Source organism: Leptinotarsa decemlineata, unplaced genomic scaffold, assembly GCF_025532065.1.
Source record: "Leptinotarsa decemlineata unplaced genomic scaffold, Ldec_3_MD MMD2_tig00026299_RagTag_RagTag, whole genome shotgun sequence".
Taxonomy (NCBI): Eukaryota; Metazoa; Arthropoda; class Insecta; order Coleoptera; family Chrysomelidae; genus Leptinotarsa; species Leptinotarsa decemlineata.
In genome coordinates, this window is record NW_027412676.1 from 3,596,157 (window position 1) to 3,613,401 (window position 17,245).

At 34.1% G+C, this 17,245-nt stretch overlaps 1 protein-coding gene across 5 annotated transcripts in view; it reads left to right on the plus strand.

Annotated features, from left to right (window-relative positions):
• LOC111503762 (uncharacterized) overlaps nt 1-17,245 on the plus strand; it is a 55,860-nt gene that overhangs the window by 8,305 nt on the left and 30,310 nt on the right. For all 5 annotated transcript variants that reach the window (XM_074180706.1, XM_074180705.1, XM_074180704.1 and 2 more), the window contains exons 3-4: nt 13,280-13,723; nt 14,984-15,253. In XM_074180706.1, the coding sequence (XP_074036807.1) occupies nt 13,280-13,723; nt 14,984-15,253 (714 nt within the window). The remainder of the gene's footprint in view (nt 1-13,279; nt 13,724-14,983; nt 15,254-17,245) is intronic.

Below are 17,245 nucleotides of genomic sequence, written 5' to 3' on the forward strand. Positions count from 1 at the left end.
GACTCCACTGAACTTTTTTTTATAGAAATGATTGAAATCAAAAGTTCGCGAGACGCGGCCAACTACTGTAGATAATTTACGGGAAGAAGCTACCTATTGCTGTAGGGTAGGCTAACACCTGATATTCTTCAGAATGTAAGGGAGCAAACATAATTTCATTTATTACATTGTACCTATTCAAGTTAATGGTGCTCAATATTCGAACATTTGATAAAGTAAATTTTTCTGTTTAGTTTCACTTGAAAGAAGGATTTTTTTTCTGATAATGATTATCGTTGTAATGTCAAAAATGTTACAGGGTTGGTTATAGAATTGAAATACCTTTCAAATACTTTTTGAAATGTTTGACCTGTGGGATTTTAGGTAGGGGTTTCTCATACAATACAGTGGTACTGTATTTATTATGTCCTCGACAGGCATGTTTGCATGCTTTGTTTCTGTGTGAAAATATTTTTGAATTTTGAAGTTGCTTCTAGTTTTAATGTTTATTCAGCTTCTATTTGCAGAAAAATTGGCATTAAAATTATGGTATAACGACTCTCACATATGTTCAAAATTGATAGAAAGTTCTAAGAATTATCTAGGGACCATCCAAAGATGTATTAAGACATGTACAGAAATTGTTTCATAGACTTCGATGTCAACATCATATTTCCAAATTAGTTTTTACAAATGACAATACACCATATAACAAGTCAATGAAACTTTTCACATATAGTCAGTGGGCATACTTGAAGACTGACTATTAATCAAATCATCTAAAGGAACAATTCGTTCAGGCCAGTCTCAACTCCTCACACTGTAGGTTAATGGACTGACACCCATCAGAAAACAACTACTCCCCTGGCTAATACCACGAAGGGTAATGGATTTTATCCGACAGATTTCAGTGCAGGAATCTTCACTGAAGTTATTCCTCGAGTTTTCTTTCCTTATACGAGGAATTGGGCAAATTTCGGATATGCGGTTGGTTACCTTGTTCACAGGCAGATGGGTCGATGACAAACCTGTTGTTTGTTGTCCGCTTCAGCCTAGATCGAGGAATAATACTCTGAAGGAATTCGATTTTCAATTATCAGAAATCATCGACTTTGTGTTGATGACAGACACTACCTTGCACTGACGAGTGGCCAAACAGCCCGAAACCGGTCTGCAAGTGTGTTCCAATAATTGAAAATCTATTGCAGTAGTTGTATCGCCAACAGCATATGCAGATGAGTAGTTGTTTTCTGATAGGTATCAGTCCATCACCCTACAGTGTAGGGAGTTGAGACTGGCCTAAACGAATTGTTCCTTTAGATGATTTAAAGTCAATGAAAATATATTCACATTAGAAGTGTAGCTGAGAAATAAATGAGGTATGTATGAGGTAAGTTAGACATTGTGTCCTTTTCAATAAAAATTAATAATTTGCAAGTAAACATGAACACGGAGAAATCTACACGTCAAATTTTCTCCGAAATGAATATTTGTCATACAAGAGCTTGGAGAAATCTCAAAAAAAACGGTTTAAAATGTTACAAAATACACATATCTCAAAAATTGTATCCAGGTGATCCCGAAAGGCAATTAGAATTTTGTAATTGGCCAATAAGAAGACCTGATTTTTCTGGAAAATGTAATTTGGACAGATTAAAGCACTTTTACGAATTGTGGGATATTCAACCGAAATAAAGAACACAGTTGGAGCACAAACAACCTCAGGCAGTTCCGAGAAATTCGACCTCAAGTGCGATTTAGTATTAACGTGCGGGCAGGAATTTACAAAGATAGAATTTTGAGTCCTCATTTATTTGACGGAATTCTGAATGGAGAAACCTATCACCAGTTTTTAATGTCGATTTTCGAAGTCTATTTGGATGATCTACCTTCAGCTGATAGCTAACATCTGGTTTCAACATGATGGTGCTCCACCACTCACTATCAGACGAGTATCTAATTACCTGACTGAAAGGTTTGGTGACATATGGATAGGGAATAATGGGCAAGGTCTCCAGACTTGAGTGTTATGGATACATTCTTATGGGGTACACTGAAAAATAGAGTTTATGGTTAGAGGAATATCAAAATATTGAGGACCTTCAACACAGCATTATTAGAGAGTTCGGAAGATTGAGGAGGAGGAAAATTAATCGTGCAGTGAATAATATTCGAAGAAGGGCACAGTTGCGTTACCATGAACAATGCCAGCATTTTGAGCATTTGCTGTGATTTACTTCCTAACACTGTTTCTATCGTATTTGTAATAAATTTGTATTATATCTCTTTTTTCATTATTCGTGAAAGCCATTCTTCGCCAAAATTTCAATGACTTGTATAATAACAAAATGTCATTGAGTGTAACAAATTGAAAGTCGAATTTAGAAACATCAAAGTCAAAGCCTCTCATGATAAGAATAATTTTTTTTCAATATCTTCAATTTTTCAATAAAAATGATAACTTATGATACATCATTGAAAAGGTAAAATCTGGTTCTATTCAAAACAGAAAGAATCCAATGTAGCGCTCATAAGAAAAAATAAAGTTGATGATGGTGGCCGGAAGGCGAAACGTCGGACAACAAATCTGAAAACACCATTATGTAGAAGGGAGAAAGTGGCAATGTGGAAGTGCAATTTATTTTCGAATCCTTCGAAAAATGAAGCCAGAGAAAACTATAAACTATTTTCCGAAATTTCTTTTTTTTTTCCTGATATCTCCGGATATACTCAGAATTTCAGAACTTTCTCAACGGCATATTGTCAGTCAGGTAAATGCGCAACTTTGTCCAAATTTAACCATCTTCGTATCTCTCATAGTTTCCGAGATCCCAATGACGAGGATCGAATTTGAAACACCCTGTGTCTCTGAAAGTAGACCGTTTTGAATTCACATTCGTGATCAGCGGACAGATAATTCTTTTTTTGGAAATAAACACGAACTGTGTAACCGAATAATTACCACTCCGAAAATTTTCAGATGCCCTATCGAATGAATTCTGTTCCGACTGGAAACTTTCTTGGAACACATGTCGGAGCATGACAAGAGCATACATAGACAGTCATATTTACTGCTTGTGACTACAATTTTTAGGTAAAATTGCCGGAATGTAATAATATTCAGGCAGAATCTGCCCTTTAGGCAGCACCATTTTGTTTATGAGTACCTATCGGGCATAACAAAGATGGGCATAACGAAATGATAATTCAAACCGAATTTTTGAGTGACAATTTTGACTGCATGAATCTCAAACTCAGATTTGCCCACAATTTTTAAGTCGCCTGGTATATTTGTTCTCTGATAAAACCTTGTACAGACATAAATATAGTTACAAAACATGTAAAGTGAGTTCGAATTATATCAAGGAGGTTACGTACAGCGAATAGATCAAGCAACAATGTCGATATTACTGTGTATTCTATCTAAACTTATTGAAAAAATAGTAGCAAATAGAATTATTGTGTTTCTCGAAAAATACAAGATTCTAACCGATCATCAACATGGTTTTAGAAAAGCTAGATCAGTTGAGAGTGCTATTGCTAGAAAATTCGAGTTTATTTACAATGAAATCGATAAGCGAAAGTACGTACTTTCAATATTATTTGACTTGGCTAAGGCGTTTGATTCAGTAAATAGTGACCTATGTTTAGTAAGTTATACAACATTAGCATTAGAGGGTTCCTTCTGGAATGGATAAAATCTTTTATGGAAGATAGGAAAATGGTAGTGACTGTGAATAATGCAATATCTGTTATTCAAGATATTATCTTTGGGGTACCACAGGGGTCCATTTTAGGCCCACTGCTTTTCTCTATCTAAATAAATGATCTTCCGAAGTATATAAAACAAGGTTTTATTATCCTATTCGCAGATGACACTACCATAACAGTTTCCGGAAATATAGTGGAGAAGCTAGAAAACAACATTAATTCAGTCATGGATGACATGATTTCTTGGTGTGATAAAAATCAACTAAAATTGAATGAAGGTAAAACAGTACATTTAAGCTTCGCGTTAAGGAAAACAGTGATCAAAGACATGTTTAGTTTTGATGGTATCAGGACTGTTTACTATTCATTGGCGTACTCACATATGGCTCAAAATGTATTAATGTGGGGTTCTTCTGTGGGGGCAAAACGTGTCTTTATTGTTCAAAAAAGAATAATTAGAACTATCTTTAATATTGCACTCAGGGATAGCTGTAGACCTGCTTTCTGCAAGAACAAGATGCTAACGTTACCGTGTATGTATGTGAAAAATAATGTACCTAATCTAACAGATGAATCAATAGTTCATAACTATGCAACACGAAATAGACATTTATTAACTATCCCAAAACATAAAACATCGACATTCAAGGAATCACTTGCATATAATGGCATAATATTATTCAATTCGTTGCCTCAAGATATTAAAGATTTACATATTATACCATTTAAAAAACAAATTAAGGAGCTATTAACTAATAATATTATAGCGTAGAAGAATTCTTAGAACGGGATACACTGTTATCATGATTATTCCTTTCACTGCATTTCTTTCATCCTAGTTAAAGATAAATTTACTTTTATGTATATTTATGTATGTGTGTATATATGTGTATGTATATATATATATATATATATATATATATATATATATATATATATGTATATATATATATATATATATATATATATATATATATATATATATATATAGTTGTATGTGTGTTTGTTTTATTTTTTATATATGTATATAGTTAATTACGTGTCTTGAGTGTCCGTTATTATTGTTTTATATAATTTTCATTTATGACAGGTAAATGATCGAAAAGACGAATAAAGCTATTATTATTATTGAGGAGGTTGCGCACAGCGCCATCTGCCCGCGAGTAGATCAAGAAATAATGTCGATATATCAAGGAGGTTACCTACAGCGACATCTGCCCGCGAGTAGATCAAGCAATAATGTCGATATATCAAGGAGGTTACGTACAGCGCCATCTGCCCGCGAGTAGATCAAGCAATAATGTCGATATATCAAGGAGGTTGCGTATAGCGCCATCTGCCCGCGAATAGATCAAGCAATAATGACGATAATTCTGTCTAACACACATACATACAGGTGAAGCTAATATAAAGCGTTTTATAAAAACAATGAGGGCAATCACGAAAAATTATTGTCGGTATAAAGTGGGCGCTGAGAGGCGAGAGGTCAGTTCTCGTGGTTATGTCATTATTTACATAGTATATGGATAAAATGAAGTTATTTAAATTATGCTAGGATGAATTAAGGAGTCTTTTTAAGGAAGGTTTGAGGCGACAAGTACTGCAACCTAGTCAGAGCGTATTTCTTATGTTTCCTCAGGGTTTGTATGTTTTCTTGCAGAAAGAGTTATGGGTGTTATCGTTTTTTAAATGAATGTGAACTCAAAATGAATGGTTGAAAAAATTCAAAATACCAGGAAAGTTTTCTTTACAAATTAATGTTAAATTCAATTCCACACTCATTGCTCATTTTTTGTCAGATTTTCCAAATATCATTTCTTTTTTTGTCTCATCATATTTATCATATTCCATCAATCGAATTTTTATTGAATTCTATCTTCTTTGATAGATGCTTTTAATTAGCCATTTACCAAGGATGTGTTCGGACTTTCATTGTCTAATTTAATATAAATTGATTTGAAATCCCAGAAAGAATCTGTAAAAAATTAAGAAGATTAACCGAAAAATAACAATTTTATTGAACAAAAAACTGAAATTACAAAGAAATACAAGCAACAACCAAAAAATTAAAAAATAAAAAAATTTAAATAGTAATACAAGGTAAAAATAAAAAAAATTAAAAAATATTATCAACAAGAAATGAAAATTAAAAAGTAAAAGATTGCAAACCAAGTTATGTCACGACGTTTCGATTGTTATTATCCACAATCGTCTTCGGGTGATAACTGGACTTATTCCTTCGAGATCTGACTATTTATAGGTCATTCGAGTGCTTTCACCTATCCCCTCTTCCCTCTCTCCGCTTCATTAGTTTTATCGAGAGTTGGTCGTTTTCCGCTTGATTAGAGGTTTCCATATGTTACGTATATCTATGCTAGCTTGGCTAAATGCATTGTTGGACAACATATACGCGGCTTCTTTGAATTTTCTCCTAAACCAGTGTTCCTTCTTGTGGATGATTTCCGCTTAAGCCCACTTGATATTTTGATGAGTCCAAACATGCTCTGCTATTCCGGATTTGCTGGTTTCTCCTTGCTGTGTGTGTTTCTTGTGCTCAGCAATGCGAACTTTCAATAGCCTCTCGCATGGTATATCTGCTAAATGCAATTCCTGGAATCGCAGTCCGCGATTGGTGGCCTGGTTTTCGTGAGGCTGCTGCGGATAGTGTTCCCACAAATGAAGTTTTTGTACTTTAGTGAGAGTATGAAGATAAGACAACTGCATATATGAATCATAATATATAAAACATTTTTAGAAAAAAGTCTGATGCCAGATGACTTTTCCCTATCAGAGTGAAGGGTCTTTTTGCGTATAGTACGTAGAGAAAGGATTTTCGCGCCAGAATCACCTCAGTTATAAAAAATTAACTGGCGAGATCCCACTTTCCTAAATCAAAAATGGTTATAAATAAATCATATGTAGAAGACAAATTAATAAACTTAACCAGAAAGCTTCACTGCATTTGAGTAAAATCAACACTAAGAGATTTTTTCAACTCACCAGTATCTCTTCTCATTGAAACTTTGCCTTAAATTTTTTATAACAAAAAATAATATATAACAAACCTTCGAATATCGACGAAATCATTTTAGAGAACTGCATTGTCATACAAATTATTTCACCATTGAGTGACATATACAGTATATTGGATTTTGTTAACTTCGCTTTTTTTCCTGAGGAGATACAGCTTAGTTTGACAAATATTCAGTGAGCATATATTGTCATGTCCTTAGTTCAACATTTTTTTTTATGTTTTTTCTATTCGGACACCTTCATTTCGGTGTTATTCCAGTGTTATTCGTTTTATTGGTATCCAGAAATACTTTTATTATTCCTAATTATATTTTTTGAAGTACCTGACGAAGGTTGGTTTTCTGGAGATAACAATCTACAGTGTCACACATAAAGTCCGCATCAAATGGGATTTTTTTTTGTTCAACTCTTCAAGCAACTTTTGATATCTCCATTAGGTTGTGCTTTAAAAATGATGCCAAATGACATGCATATGACCGATCAAGTGATTTTTCTTCCCTGTCCAATTTGACATTTTTTTCAAAAAATGTTCAGAAAAGCAGTTATTGCACGAAATTTCGAAAATCGGTAAAGAGAAAAGATGATTGTTTTTTCATTTTTTACCCATATACCAATTTTTAGCTCTCTAGTACAAATTTAGTTTTTTTACAGTTTTTCAAAAATTTGACATTTGCCGATTTCTCAAATTTAGCCAAACCTCAACAAAGTTAGTGCTTTACGCCTAACTTATCTTTCCAACGCATTTATATTACCAATTGCAATTCTAAATACAACTTATTTCGCAAAAATTTAAAACACCAGAAAAAATTATGCCAAAAATGATGCAAAGTTGATACAGTTTTTAAAAACAGATAAATATTTCACTTTATTTCTACTTTTTGCGAAATAGCTTGATACATAAGCATAATTACAAAACAATATCAATGAAAAGTCAATAATTTATTATTTAGTGCACTTTTCAAACAGTTAAACTTTGATTTACTAATTACGAAAAATTACAACGAAATTAAACTAAGGGTACTGTGGAAACAATTGAACTGAACTGAATAAGCAAAATATTTTATTGTCATATGACATTTGTTGAATAACTCAAAATAGTGTTTATCAGTTTTAGATTTAAAATAGTTTATTCGTTGTCTAGTGTGTTGTAAAAAATGCTGAATCTTCAAGAGAAAATTGAAATCGTTTTAATATGCGGCGAGAATACCGGTCACCGACAAGTAGCTGATATTTTCAATGCCAGACATCCTGCAAGAAATATTCATCAGTCAACAGTTAGTAGGATAATAGCTAAGTTTAAATCTACTGGCTCGGTTGAGAGTAATTTTAGAAAAGCACATCAGCCTTCTAGACATACTGAAGAAGTGGAATTTGGAATATGTTTGGATGTCGTAGAACATAAAAAAAAACAAGTATTCAAGATATTGCAGATAGAACAGATGTTAACCGAGAGAGTGTACGACGTATTTTACACAAAAATAAATTTACGCCTCATAAACCGAAATTTATCAATACATTAAAAGAAAGGGACTTCGATATGCGCTTGTATTTTTCTTTTTGGTTTCAAGAAAATTTCACATAATAATTTATGCACTCCCGATTTTTCTGAAACTGAACTTTTATCTTTGTTATTCTTAATGTGCATGCCTAAGTTGTTGGTTTTGAAAGCAATATTTACACCTTTGCTGTGCAGAAAATCTGAAATATTTGTAGTAGGGTTGGCCGAAGTAGGTTAAGGTTTTATAACTTTCATCTTCTCTTCGAATGAGTCTTTTTCCTGAAGTACGAAAAATCACTCACTAGCAGCGCTAGTAGTTCGGTAAGGACAAACACTGCTTAATCCTCATATAAACATATGATAAAGTACAATTAAAAAAGAATGTTTTTAACAGAAGAAAATGTTCCTGGAGCAAAACTAAAATTTGCAACTGTAAAGGATAACAATGTTATAACATTAAAACGTTGGCTTGCATGCCATAATTTAAAAATAACTGGAAAAAAAAGTGAATTAATAGACAGGTTAGTATACAGACTCTAGTAAAAGAGTAGCGGCAGATTCAAACTGTAATAAATGAAATTAGAAATAATTATGAATTTCAGATTTATTTCCGAGCGAAATATGAATCAAATATAAATGGTAATGAAATAAATTTAATTAAATACAATAAATTTATATGATTTGATGAACGATTGAAGTTATATCTCATTCTAATCAATGGTAATTAACTATTTCATGTTTAGAGCATACTTATGAATCTTTATTTATTTTTTGCACTGTTAAATCCACTCTCCTCGAAGCATGTATCCATTTCTTATTACATCTAACCTCATTAATATGAGGTTTTATGAATGGAATAAAAAACACGTTTTCTTCCGGATATCGATTATCCGACGTACAATTCGCAAAACAGCAATGCTTTGTTGGCATTATACTAGCACAAAATAATTTTTTTATCAGATTTATATTTTTAAATAATGTGAATAGTTTATGTTTGTCCCTTCTACTAGTGTTGCCTCTCGTGACACGTTCGCTGTACTATTCTCAGGAAAAAGGCTCATTGGGTAAACTTCTTTCAAAACTTGACTGTATAACTTTTTTGATAATAAAGAATGTATTAGACTCCTATCGTAATCATTGTTGACGGCTATTTGTTTCATCATGTTCAGTTCTTTATTGAAATTCGCCTCTGACAAGGGCAAATTCATCAGTCTGTGGATCATACTGTTGAAAGCTGCTACTTTGTGCTGATACGGGTGGGTGGACGAATTATGAATGATAATATCTGTATGTGCCGGTTTACGATAAATTGAAAATCCATGTTTGTTATTAACTTTCGTTATTGTCGAGTCAAAAAAATTTTTATAGAGTCGTCCTTTTCCATCTACATTGCGAATAAGATAGATAGAAGGGTGGAGAGAATTGATGAAATTCAAAAAGTTAGTCAACTGTCTGTTCGTTCCTGTGAAACATACCAGGATATCATCCACATATCTACACCAATACACAAAACTTCTTACCAGTGGGTTACTGTGTATTTTTCCCTCCAAATCGTCCATGAAAATCTCTGCCAGAATAGGACTAAGTGGGTTTCCCACTATGAAACCTTGGCAGGATGAGTAAAAAGTTTCATTGAATTGGAAATAATTCTGTGACAAACACACCGTAAGCAAGTCTAATATTTCCTAATTCACTACCGGATTGATAGACTTTTCATCCAATAGATTATCTACAAGAGTAATCGTTTCATTCGGAGGAATACTGGGAAACAAATTCTTTACATCGAATGAAATCAATTTGGCATTATCCGGGAGTGTAGTATCTTGAATTTCATTGATCAAATGGCATGAATTCCTCAAACTGAATTTTGATTTGAAATGGGTGATTCGGCGAACAATTTATGGTATATACAAAAAAATGAAGTACCAACCTTGAAAATGATTTGGTATGAATTACTCGACTATCCCGATTACAATTACAAATCTTTAGAAACTCTACGAGGTGTCTTATTGTCTTGTGATTTCAAATATATAAAATTGAACAATCGGATGGTCATAATGTAATCGACGCGCATTGTTCAACTCCGACAGGAATATTTGAGGCGAATGAAAAGCTACCGAGAATCCGGCAGACATATAATCTACCTCGACGAAACTTGGTTTGACACACATGATGTTGTCAAATATGGCTGGGTAGACGAAACCAAGTATTGTGTTTTGAACACACCTTCTTCAAAGGGAAAACGTGTTATAATTTTGCACGCCGGGAATGAAAGTGGTTTCGTACCTAACGCTTTGCTTCTGTCAGCCAATAATATAAAAGATTCGTCTGTTGATTACCACGAAGATATGACTGCGGCTTTATTCGAAACCTGGTTCAGTGAGCAGCTTCTCCCAAATATTCCTCCAAACTCTGTTATTGTTATGGATAACGCTTCATATCATTCTCGGTTATTGCTACAATACCAAACAATAACACCAAAAAAAAATTGTTGATATCTTGCGAAATCATGACATGAAAATACCCGAAAAGATTCCAACGAAAAAGGTATTTCTGGCGACCATAAAACAACGTAATTTCAAAAAAGAGTATATTATTGATTCGATGTGTGAAACATGTAGTCATATTCTCTTACGTTTGCCTCCATACTATTGTGTGTTCAATCCAATTGAAATGGTTTGGGCCACAATGAAAGAAAGCTTGCGGAAATGTAATCAGTCACCGACTTTGAATGCTGTGGTGCTTGACAATATAAGGCGAGTGGTGAATGAAGTAGGTAATAGTGATGTGAGGAAGAACTGTGTGGCCCACGTTATAAAAGAAGAGAACAAATATTATGTGCAAAGTTCAATAAATCCGATCGTTATTCAACCCGATGATGATTCCACCTCATCCTTATATAGCGAAGAAGAATTTTGATTTTTCTAGCAATTTTGTTGGCCTCTATTATTTTGTAAATATATGTTTGACAAGAATTATTCGGTGTGATTATTTATGTTTTCATTGCATTTTAGAGTTTTCGACTCGGAAATCAACTACCTTAAGTTTTTCATAATTACCCATGGTGGAAAAATTCAGTTGAGATAACTTTTTCATGGGGTGATCAATTGCTATGATTGTAAGAATAAGTAACTGAAAAACTACCACTGAAAAATAATATGCCGATGCCTATGTCGAGACGGGAATTCCTTCTCTGTGCTGTTCCAATTGGTATTGGGAATACTATATTTTATAATAACTTGCTATCGTCCAACCCGTATTAGGAGTCACACATTAAAAGGTAAGGTCTCGTTAATCCTTAGCTCGCACAAGTTTCGACTTCTGAGGGTTGTCGTTCGTAGGGGTGTGACAGCGGGTTAACGGAAAAACAGATTTTGAACAGATTTTTTTTAAGTTTCAAATCTATAGCTCATGTTGGTTGAGTCTTAGTTAAACAGCGATAAATGCAATAAAACCGGAAGTTTCGTGGCCCAAATGGCTCATGATGACCCTAGTTTAGCAAACCCTAAACAAAGAAAGGTGATGAATGCTGTCCTGCAAACTGTTGCAGAAAACATACTTTTATTTTTGAATTTTGTGCAGGACCACCTTGAAACAAATAAAAATAATCACTGATTATGGTTACAGTCAACTTTCTAAGAAGTATGAATTTACCTAAATGGTCCCATAAAGTGCTGAATATCCAAATAAAATTCTTCGGCGTAATATGTTTTCGAAGCTTATTATGTGGACTGTTCCACGATGATGTTTGAAGAGGGATTATGCTGGAACTGATTTACGGACAACAGGGTCATGTTGCACTTAGTTGTTGTTACTGGCCCGTTATAAATAATAGAGACCTTTACCAGACCACTTTCAGACCTTGATTACGTTTGTTTATGAAATTAATATAAAAATCACTACAAGGGTATGCTGATGTTTAAAATAGTTCTCGTACAAGTATCAGCTCTCTATTTTTCAAAGTGCTTTAATAACTCTTTTTTGTGCAGTCTGAAACATTTTCATCGAAATTTCATTGTAGCGGCAAAATCTACCTATTTAAAAATTATGTGACACGTTCGTTGAATTCGAAACTACTACCAATATGTAAATCTAAGAAATTCGTGCATGTTTTTTTCATGTCATTAAAGTCTATAAATAAAATTTTCAATCCGCACTTGAAGATTAATCAGTTAGTTCCGAGGAAACTGAATATAAATAATAATAATAATATCGTCTTTATTATATAGAGATTACAAATTATTACATAATTCGAAGAAATAATATAGGAAAATCTCTTTCTTGCTTGAACTTCACGAGGCGAGATTTACCCTTCGGAAACTCTTACATCTAACCTCCTGAGGCTCATCTAGAGTTGATAATACCATATGGCCCTATAGATTACAAAATTAAAAATAATACTAACTAAAAAACCAGACATTACTAAGTTTGTTCGACCAACATTTACCTACATTATTCACTGTGCAGATAGTAAGGATTCTTTTATAAACTTTTTAAATGCTCTCAAAATTGAGTCCCTCTACTTGAAATTTTTAAAGGTAAAGCTCCTCTGGAAAGTAGCTGTCGAATGATGTGGCATGGTAAGTAAGCCCTTGTCCCTTACATTAATAGAATGTGTATGAGATCTAGGAAGTAAACTCCTTCGAATAATATCATTTGCATTTCTCATCATTTTATAAACGTACATGGATAGATGTTGATTTTTGAGATACGTGATCATACCGACGTAATCCGTAAATGGTTCATTGTCACACCATGTTTTTATTATTTAAGTTCTTGTTGTATATCATTCTATAAATTCACTTTATCATGTTATGCTAAGCCAAAATATAGTAGTGCCATTTAAAAACAAAGTGAACTCCTCAGATATATTTAGTTTAGAAATATCGTTAATATAGGTTCTAAAGCTAAACTTCTGAGCACCCCGTATTTAGTAGTTCCAATCCGTGGAGAAGATCGAAATTATTAGCGAGATCGATTTTGGTTAAACATGAAAATCTATTGTATTCCAGTGGAATTCTTATTCCATGTTATAATTTCGCCTTTTTTATGTTTCAGAATCCGACGAAGAATTCACTCCTCTCAGGTGTTGGGACTGCAACGTAAACTTCACAAACAAACATTACCTGTATGCCCATCTCTTCCACCATATAAAGCAACCGCACATCATTTTGGAACGTACCCAGCTGCCGCCTCTCAAAATTACACTGAAAAATAAAAGCGGTAACAGCTTCGAAATAATCAGCTCCCCGACACATCTGGGGTCGCCGCTGAACAGCCCTTCGCACAATTCAACTAAATCCCAGAGCTCTCCGCTCGACCCTTCGTCCCAAAATCTTTCGGAATCAGCCTCCAATCTGGCAGAGATAAAGAAAGAGAATACCGACGAGGAAACCACGCAGTCGGAGCCAAAATCCTTGGCGGAAGAACATAACTCGAACGAAGAACGAGTTACTTTCTCGCCAGGATTCGATACCGCCAAGGAACTCGGATCCCATCAAGGTTTGTTCATTGTACAGTTGTTGAAATATGATTATATCTGCAATTATCGAGATATAATGCCGAAAAAAAAAATAACGCGGGCCTCAAAAACCTAATACGAATGCACCTATTACCTTGAAGTGGGGTTACTTTTCCCGCATGGTGACTATTATTAATTTGACAAAAAATTACGTGGAAAATTCGTTTGCCCACTTCAGAACTATTCATTTGTATCCAAACTCAATGGGGTGGTGACAAGTATGTGACTGTTTTAAGTAATAATAATAACGTATGGTATTGACGAGATACCGGTGTTGCCTTTGAATTTATTGGAAGTATTCATTTCCCACCCTCGGGCTCATACAAGCTAATACGCCTGATGTAGTTCTTCTCGATCATGTGAAGTAAAACTGCAACTCGTTGTTTGTGTTGTCAAGAGAGAGTCTTGGCCAAAAGAGATGAAGTTCAGATAACAGAAGAAGAAAAGTAGCCCAGAGAGCGGAATAACTTTGCTTAGTATAAAAAAATTAAAGAGGAATTGTTCTCTTTCGCTGATATAATCTTTGTTATTCAATCAATAAATCAATTCAAAACCAGATAGATACAAGACACCCCACTAGAAATAAAGCTGTAATACCACTCTTCATCAAAGGTCTTCAATGAAAGAATGTTGGGAAGACAAAATATCTGGGCCATCTATGAACGACAATCAACGATATCGCGTTCACTACCCACACGAAAAAACAAACTCTTTCTAGGGAACCAAAGGATCTACAAGATAACATGCGGTGCCTGTGGCTAATAATACTCGTAAATCGATCAGGCTATCAGAATAATATGTACCAGAGACCAAGAGCACAAAAGTTCTTTGATGTCAAAACAAACATTCTCTGCCATTCTCCTGTTGATTTTCTATTGCCGTGCTCTCATGATGTATGTAGAAACATTTGTTGAACTGAAAGCGAGTCTGTTCCTTCCAAATTTTTATGAGCTGTTTGTATTCTTTGACTATTGCATCACTTGGACCATTGATCGGCTTAATTGGGCTTTCGTTTTGTTAGCATTTGAATTCGCATTTTGAATTTTTGACACAACGTTTCAAACCGGTTTCAATTAAATTATCAACTATAGCTTAGTATTCGTTAACTTTTCGTAATGGTACTATGTTACATACATGTTACATTCGACTCTCATTATACGTTAATTTAAAAACATTTCATTTACTGATACTTGTATTAAATAAAAATTAATAGAACTCCCTGAAAGAGCTACTTTTTATAGGTTCCCCAGTTCCTAGCGACTCTGGAACTTCCGGTTCCGTGGATAAACCAAACAACAGTACAATTACCACTGACAGCATTCTCAACACCAACTCCAACAGTGAGAGCAATGCTTCTGAATACGGAAGCATTCCGGGCGCAGAACCCACACCTCCTCCAGAACCTACTGTTGATTATCCCAAGATCAGAATTAAAACTACCGGATTGCTGAAGGAATCTCTCACAATAACAGAAATCACGGACGATAATCCCGATGGAGATCCCAGTTTCAGTAAGTAATCTTTAATTGTTTGATACATTCATTTATCCTGTGATTTAATCTTGTATATGTATTGTTAGCACTTCCAAAAACATTTTGTTCAGACTCATCAAATGAGACCTATTTCTAGTACAATTTTATCAAGTAGAATTCAATGCTACGAAATCTCAGGCATTAGTTTTCTAAAAGAAGGTGAATGAGTCGAAATCGGATGTCATAATGTTAAGGCACACAATTGACAACCATTTGAATTCAAATATATCTTCGTACGATCACGTTACTGCAATAGCTATTCCATCTTCTCAGAAAAATTGAGCAGTGCTTTCGTGTATTAGGAGCTGTGCTAATTCAACTCTCACATTATCTAATTAAATACAATACAAAATTGATCACAGGCCACTAACAAAACGATGTGTTTCATGAAGCACAAATAACAATATAGGTAGATCTTGAGCATTCAACTAACGATATTCATATAACCCTTTACTGCGATATTATGTAGTAGGTATTAGATATTCAGTTGAATTTTGAATGAAACTTTGTAACTTATGCCTGTACACTGGTGTGGTGATACATATGTTAATAATTTTCATACAAATCAAACAACCAATATGATCAAAGTACTTGATTTTATTTACACTTTTCCAAAATTATTTCAGATAATCAGATACTCAGAATAGTAATCAATCAACTTTGAACTATTTAAATCGTGACAAGCACAAATATTCGAAAACTAAGTTTCGATTACAAAAAACTTTACGGTCATTTGTGGCATCCGGAATAATGAGAGGTAATAAACTGGAAAGAAAAAAGTAATAAAAATCATGAAATTATGAAACAATAAAAATAATTGGCGCTCCGGGGCGACTTCATTGATTCCAGTGGCGCATTCGCTTTTTCAGCTGCAGGAAAACCCGGAAAAACATGCAGCACCACATCATTTGAAGATCTTGATCTGCCAATGTCCTCTCTTTCATAAAACAAAATGTAGGGTGTCTCCAGAGGCACCAATGAATTCAAAACACTAAGTGACTTTCATAATGCGAACGAAGCAACCTTAAAATGTAATGAACAACAAACCACCCTCCTTAATAGCAGTACCAAAGAATACCTTACAGAAGAGTCACTCATCTGGTGGCACTTTGATGTTGAGAAGTCAAGTTTCTGGAACCTATATTCCGTGTTCGAGATGTTTAATGTCATTTTAAGCGGTAAATTCAAATTATTTGAAACTAATCAAGTAACTAATCAGGTTTTAGACCAACTTTTTAACAATTTCAACCAAACTATCTTGAGTTTACCATGTTCAAGTTCATTAGCCAATCAAAGGAAATTTTTCAGGTTGACAGTAATCACCTCGAGTTCCTCAAAAAGTTCATGGTTCCTGTTCCGTGCTGAATGTCCCTTTTGTAAGGTATTCTCTGACAGTACTTTTTTTTGTCATAGGCCACACCTCTTCTGGCTACTATGAACTTTTCCTCACTTTTAGAAGTGTAATATGTTTGTACTTGATTGGCCGAATGTCTTATATTTTAGTGACAAAGCAATCAATTAGCAAGTAGCAAGTTATACGTATCAATTAGCAAGGAACAAGTAACAAAAACGATGACATTTATGCATTCGAAATTAAAAAGCCACAACCATTCTAGAATCGTTCGAACTGCGAACCCGAATACGCCTAATATCGACTATTGTATACCTATTATTATTTTTTAACACATCATCAACAATTTCCATTACAGCGATTATAGAAACAAGTTATTCAAGAAACCATGGAACTAAACGGAACACAGCCTACAATGTTTTGAAATTTGAAAATTATTAGGTTAAGTTATACCTCATTTCTACCTACCGTCTGTGTTCTGAAATGGATCAGTCAGCGATCATTTGCGCAATGTGTACTAATCATGAGCTTTGCAGGGAAAACATTAATGTTAACATCTACCAAAATTATCGATGTGAAAAAACGGCGACCTTCAATCACCGATGTATCCTCAACGTAAA